Here is a 7,353-nt window from a genome sequence, read left to right on the forward strand (position 1 = left end):
GGCTTTTCTTATTGTAATAGCTTTTTTATTTTTATTTTTTTAAACAGGCAGTGCTAATCAAAGCATAAACAAGTGCACAATTCAGCAGTTCATTAAGAGTTAGCCTGGCATGCAGGCTCTTCTAAACTGATCTTAACTACTGAGGTCTCAGGCATCCAATCTTGCATAAAATTCATTTCTCTTTTTTGCTGTTCCCTTTCCACCTCTGTGTTTGGGGGTAGCTTGCAGGAACTTGATGTGCGCCTCAGTTTTGACCTTGCTAAAGGAGAACGAGATTTTTTGGACAGAAGGAAGGAAAGAGCTTCTTTTACACTAAGGAGGCTTCTAGGTTTGCCAAAGAAACCTAGGAAAAATGAGGTAGGAAACTCCCCTTTTAGAGCTATCAGACAAGCCTATAATCAGGGGAAAGAGTAGTACTATGCTTTCAGTGAACCTCGAAGTAGTAGTAACAGATTTTGAGTTGCAGATAGAGAAATAGTAACGCATTATGCAGAACATACCATAGTTACAGCTGGGCTGACAGGAACCAATCAGGGGTATATAACACAGAGAAGAGTCTCAGTGAGAAACAAAGATGTTTGAGCTGTTAACTGTCTGTTTTCTGCCCTAAATAGTAGCTTGTCTTCAAACTCCTGAATAAAATTTAGGGGAGTGGGGAAAAACGTCAAAGGTCCATGAAACCTAGCAGCCCATTAGGGTGGCTTGTTTAAGGTATACTAGCTTCTTAAACCCACAGCATACAAGGGAGCAATGTGTCTTGCATGAATAACCATGTAACGATTCACAAATTGGTTGACTGAGATAGTGCAAGTCCAGAGTGAAGCTCAAACTTTGACTCTGTAGCAAGGCAGCCACTCTGCCATAGTGCCTCCCACCGTAACACTCCAGAGGCTAAAGTAGCTAAAGATTTGCACGTAGACTCAGTCTTTTCATAGTTTCATAGTTTCTAGGGTCGGAAGGGACCTGGGCAGATCATCTAGTCTGACCCCCTGCCATGGCAGGAAAGAGTACTGGGGGTCAAACGACCCCAGCAAGATGGTCATCTAATCTCTTCTTAAAAACCCCCAGGGTGGGAGCCTGGACCACATCACTTGGAAGCTGGTTCCAGACCCTAGCCGCCCTGACCGTGAAGTAGCGCCTCCTGATGTCCAACTTAAACCTTCCCTCCGCCAGCTTGTGACCGTTATTCCTGGTCACTCCTGGCGGCGCCCGGGGGAACAGGGACTCCCCCAGTGCCTGTTGACCCACCCCTTACTAGTTTATAGCAGGCCACAAGATCCCCCCTCAGCCTTCTCTTCTGGAGGCTGAACAGGTTCAGGTCCCGTAACCTTTCCTCATAGGACCTGCCCTGCTGTCCCTTGATCATGCGAGTATTTTAATAGGAGCAGATCTCTTTCCTGGGTAGGTTAGTTTATCTCCATGCTTCCTCCTTTTTATTTTTGTATATGACGGAGAAAATCTGTAAAATGAAACTTAAAACTGAATGACCCTTGTATGTAATGTAATTTAGTGGGTATAATTCCATCATGTTTTTCCCTACTCTTTTGTCTCTTTCTTCCTGTAGGTCCCGGTGGTGGCAGTAGTGGGGTCAGGAGGTGGGATGAGAGCCATGACTGCACTCTACGGCAATCTGTTGGGTCTCCAGAAGCTTAACCTCTTGGATATCCTAATCTATCTGTGTGGGATCTCAGGGTCCACTTGGTATGTACATGGAACATTTTTCCTATAGGAGTTTGACCTGATGTAACAAACCCCTGCAGTGTCAGGCACAGTCACTACAGCCAATGAGGGATTTACTTTATATTGAGTATCCTAGGGGTTAGGGTCACAGGCTAACAGGCCAATGGGAAAGGACAAATACAGGTAAATAGGCATCCATATTATGACAAGATACACTCAGAGGGCAAGTAAACAGGTAGGGGTCAGTACTGCTGGGGTACATACATTCAGCACATAGGGTCACCTGCCCACCTCTGGAGGTGTTCCCAAGAACCAGCCTTTAGTCCATGTAGCCCATGATCAGTCAACAAGCCTCTACAAAGTTGCTCCCCTTCAGTCACACAGTCACATTTTCAGTGCACACAATGCATTACATTACCCAATGCATACGTTACATTGATAACGACAGTCAGGACAGTGTTAGAATTAATACTATACGAACTAACATGGATGATTTATGATAAATATATCTGCTATTGTCTGCTAAATAGCAGCCTCTGCTATTTAGTGTCTGTATATTTGCTCATGTATTTTTAAATTTCTTAAGTGCTTTTATAGATGCTCTACTACTGTTCTGAGTACCTCTTTCATAAACATGAAAATTTATAGTGCATATATGTGTGTGTGCATAATATCTATAGCTATAAATATCTATAGATATAGATATAGATATAGTTATAGTTCATAGATGTAGGGTCAGAAGGGACCTAAGTAGATCTTTAAGTTCGACCCCCTGCCCTGGGCAGGAAAGAATACTGGGCTCATATGACCCCAGCTAGGTAATTGTCTTCTTAAAGACCCCCAAGGTAGGAGTCAGCACCACTTCCCTTAGAAGTTGGTTCCAGATCCTAGCCACCCTGTGAAGTAGTATCTTCTAATGTCCAGCCTGAACCTACTCTCAAACAACTTATGGCCGTTATTCCTTGTTACTCTGGGAGGTGCTCGGGTGAACAGGGTCTTTCCCATTCTCTGCTGGTCCCCCCTGGTAAGTTTATAGATGGCCACCAGGTCCCCTCTCAGCCTTCTCTTGTGAAGGCTGAGCAGGTTCAGGTCCCATAGCCTCTCCTCACAGGGTCTGCCCTGCTGTCCCTGGATCATGCGAGTGGCCCTCGTCTGGACCCTCTTGATGCTGGCCACATCCCTCCTAAAGTGCGGCGCCCAGAACTGGACGCAGTACTCCAACTGTGGCCTGACCAGTGTCACATAGAGGGGGAGGATCACCTCCTTGGCCCTGCTTGTGATGCATCTGTGGTTGGCCTTACTGACCATGTCCTCACATTGGCGGCCAATGTTCATTTTGGAATTGATAACAACTCCAAGATGTCTTTCTGCCACTGTGCTTTTGAGTAAGGAGTTCCCCAGCCTGTAGATATGCTGCTGGTTCTTCCTCCCCGTGTGCAGTACCCTGCACTTGTCAGTATTGAATCCCATCCTATTCTCATTTGCCCACCCGTGTAACCTGTCCAGGTCCAGCTGTATCCTGTCCCTTCCTTCTAGCATGCCCACCTTGGCCCAAATCTTGGTGCTGTCAGCGAAATTTGAACAGGGTGCTTTTCTCCCCGTCATCCAAGTTGCTAATAAAGAGATTGAACAGTGCAGGCCCGAGGACCGAGCCCTGGGGAACCACAATGCCTGCATCTCTCCAGGTCAAATATGACCTGTCCACCACCACTCTCTGGGTGCAGCCCCTCGGCCAATTTGCAACCCATCTGGCTGTGTAGGCATCAACACCATAGTCACCTAGTTTTTTAATGAGAATGGGGTGGGAGACAGTGTTGAAGACCTTCCTGAAGTCCAGAAAGACTACATCCACCGTGACACCTGCATCCCATGATATTGTGACCTGATCGTAGAAGGCAATCAGGTTGGTCTGACAGGACCTGCCTCTAATGAACCCATGCTGGTTGCCCCTGAGCATCATCCCCAATGCTGGCCCATCACAGATGTGCTCCTTGATGATCTTCTCAAAGAGTTTCCCCAGGATTGAGGTAAGACTGACGGGCCTCTCAGGTTGGTCTGACAGGACCTGCCTCTAATGAACCCATGCTGGTTGCCCCTGAGCATCATCCCCAATGCTGGTCCTTCCCATGTGTGCTCCTGGATAATCTTCTCAAAGAGCTTCCCCAGGATCGAAGTAAGACTAACGGGCCTATAGTTGCCCGGGTCCTCCCTACATTTATACACAGTACATTTATATACTGTGTGTGTGTGTGTGTGTGTGTGTGTGTGTGTGTGTGTGTGTGTACCCCCCCCCCCACATGCACACACCCCTGCTGGGCCCTGCAGCTAGAGGGTTATCAGAACAGCCACAAGTTTTTGTTTCCTCCCTATTGCAGCTGCCTATGTTCTCCTGTGAAAATATTGGTATTTTCAAGGTAAGATCTTTATTCCATCTTCCAAAAACAAGGTGATTGCCTTTTTTCAGGGATGTGAGAAAATAGTCATATCTTTGCCTCCTTTTTTTTTTAACATGAACATTTTTTTCATTAATCCATACAATCTTTTCATAGACACTTTTCTTTTCTGAAGTTGCCAAACTGCAACTATAGTTAGAATAGGCCAGATCTGAGGCCTAGGTTTTTTTTGCCACTGACATTCATCTTACTAAGGAACTAGATTTTAGTGAGATCAAGGTTGCCAGGTACAGAGTAATATTATAATTAGTGGATAAAAAGGAGTTAAACTGTTAAGAAAAACAACAGAAATGATGGTGAAGGGAAAAGGGATGGTGGGGGAGGAGAAAAAGAGAGAGAGAGAGAGAGAGAGAGACCTATCCAGAGAATGTTCAGGATGGAGGTAAAGGGAACATGTAGAAAGTCTCAGATGTTAGATACAAATGGTGGTGGATACATTAGAAACGTTTCTGCATGGTAATAGTTAATTAGGGAGGCACTGAAAGTCTGAGGATATGTAAAGGAGTATGGTACTAAGGTTTTAAAACTATGTAAAGTTTTGAGGCCCAAACTCTGTAAAATCAAATTTCTTCCACCACGTAACTTGCTATGCATTTTAAATGAACAAAGGATATACATAAAAAAAAAAAAAAATCTGTGTTTTAATTTTGGTTGTATTCTAATCACAATGGGAGGAGAATAACAATCTTTCCTTAGGAATTTTGGTATCTTGTGTACTAGTTTGATTTTTTTTTTCTTAACTGAAAACCCTGGTGGATATTGTTCTAGGTGTTTGTCTAAACTCTACGCAGATCCTTACTGGTCCCACAAGGACCTCCAGGAGGCAATTGGAATTGCTCGACAACTTGTGACCAGCAGCAAAGTGGGAGCGTTTTCTGCTGAGCGCCTGGCATATTACTTCCATCAGCTATTCTTGCTGGAGAAAGAAGGGTGGAAGGTCACCCTTACGGACTTGTGGGGTCTCATCATTGAATACTTCTTACACCAGAAGGTAATAGGAGTCCCAAATTATGAATGGTTCATTCCCTTTATTAAACTCATCCTCAGGGAAGAGTACAGTAACTTCAAACTTGGGGTCTTGTTACACATTAATTTTAGGCAACTCTTGGAGCTTTTAACCCCAGGACTGTCTACACACTAACACCTGAAACTAGTTTCGAGCACACTTTAGGTGGCTTAGTCATATGACTCCAGGGCAGGTTTATCTCTGATCCACGTTATCCTGTTTGTGTTCCATTAATGTGTGGCCACTCCCCACAGATGAGCTGCACAAGTTGCAGTCCTCCAGCATCCCAGGATGCAAGTGTCTCCTCCCCACCTGCCTGTTGTGTGGACAAATTTTCTGCCCTCTGAATTTTACCGCTTGGGGTGGGGGGGTGGGGTTCCAGCATAAACCAAGTCTCCCTCCTGCTCTACAGGGATGTGACCTTCCCACCCCTAGAGATACACCCCCATGCAAACAGCTTGCAGAGCACATACCAGCTAGCTAGGTTGTGGGGCACAGATGGGCCCAGGAATAGGGTCTAGGGGAGGTGCTGGGAGAGCAAGGTAGGGGGCTGGACTGGGTCCCTATGAACTGGGGATGGGGCAGCATTTGCCCTGGGTCTGTATGTATAACATCTTTGTGTAAAAAAAAGCTTTGCCACCTGCAAAGTGGGGTAAAGGTACTCTGTCTCTTCCGGGTTGTGAAGATCAGTTATCTCAGCTATTTTCCTTCTTGGGGCAGGGGCAGTTGCTCCCCCCACAAAGGACCTTTCCTCACTACTCTCATCTCCCAGCCACCCTGGGAAGCACGATCAGTGCCCTGCACCCTAAGCCAGAATCCCAGTTTAGTAAAACATGAGACCTTCTTTAATTTATTTCCTCTTTATTTCTTTAAAAATGTTTTTTCTTTTACTTATTTTTGTCTTATTCTTCATTGGCTGGCTGATTTCATTTCACCACCCTTCCAGCACCCCCATTTCCTTTCCTCTTCCCATTTCATTACTCACCCCCATTCCATTAACTCTTCACTTGCCATCTTTATGTTCCTGTCCTCCCCCTCAACCCATCTCTCATATACCCCACCCTGGAGCAGGGATAGAAACCCATCCTGATTAACCCTCCTTGTAGTGGCAACTCACAGATGTGCAGGTGGGGGACAGTCGGAGAAAATTTATAGCCTTAAGGTGTGACTGCTCCAAACTCAAGCTAACACTAACACTGCTCAACATTTGAGAAGCTCAGACTGTAATGTGTAACAAGGCCATCGCTTCTCTAAAGCCTGGGCCAGCTTACTACTTATCTCTGTGAAAAATTGCTTAGAATTTTCTCAGAGATTAAATACATTTTGCAGGAGAAAAGAAACATTTAATAGTGATTAAAACCACAGGCCAGTCATACAATATATGCAGACCAGTTTATATTTTCAAAATGCTTCCAAACCATTAGCTAGCATTCAGATCAGCAACTTTTTAGCAACAGTGGACTAAATTAATGTAGCTTGGTCCTAAGGTGGGCTGGTGCCATCCCTAGTTCCCCTACCATGCCTCAGATTCTCAGGCTGGATAAAATCTCTCTACAGGTTGCAGGTGGCCAACCCCTGAGCTAGCTGATCTTCACAACACTGCAGAAACAGGGAACTTTTATTCCACTCTGCAGGTGGGGAAGCTTTTTACACAAAGATGTTATGTATATGATCCCAGGGTGAATGCTGAGTAAGGGGCAGATAAGGTTAGAATTCCAGGATCTGGGGCTCACAGTGTTATGGTCAGCGAAGTGTGTATGCCTAGTATTTTATGTTTGGTTTTACTTTTTTGATGGTCTCTCTCAATGCTTAAGAACTTGGTTTCAGGACTGAAAAATGAGACACCCAGTTTTCTCATGTGATTTCAGTTTCTGCATGCTAAAACATAAAGTTAAAATTGCATGACTTTGGTCACTTCAAAAGAGGCTATGGTGTTGCCATTAGAGACTGGGCATCAGCTATTTTAATGTAGCTAGTATGTCTCCATGTTCCTTATAGTGGTATAAATGAACTAAATTGCTATCACTTTAATTCTGAACAAAAGACAGTTAAAATTTAAAATGCTTTTGCTGCACTTATATTAATACTAGGTAATTGCCCATCAAGAATGATTGATGGATTTAAGGGAGTGTTTACATGGCCCCCCTTCGTTCCTGCTCGCTCTTCAGGGCTGTCCATGTAAAGACTCCCTCTGCCATGTCCTCCTCCAGCCTC

At 44.8% G+C, this 7,353-nt stretch overlaps 1 protein-coding gene across 1 annotated transcript in view; it reads left to right on the plus strand.

Moving 5' to 3' along the window:
- Positions 1-7,353, plus strand: part of LOC102384971 (cytosolic phospholipase A2 zeta-like) — a 38,235-nt gene that overhangs the window by 21,334 nt on the left and 9,548 nt on the right. The window contains exons 11-13 of the mRNA XM_025216040.1: positions 222-357; positions 1,565-1,701; positions 4,902-5,124. Coding sequence (XP_025071825.1) covers positions 222-357; positions 1,565-1,701; positions 4,902-5,124 — 496 coding nt within the window. The remainder of the gene's footprint in view (positions 1-221; positions 358-1,564; positions 1,702-4,901; positions 5,125-7,353) is intronic.

The sequence above is a fragment of the Alligator sinensis genome, unplaced genomic scaffold, assembly GCF_000455745.1.
Source record: "Alligator sinensis unplaced genomic scaffold, ASM45574v1 scaffold314_1, whole genome shotgun sequence".
In the NCBI taxonomy this organism is placed as follows: domain Eukaryota; kingdom Metazoa; phylum Chordata; order Crocodylia; family Alligatoridae; genus Alligator; species Alligator sinensis.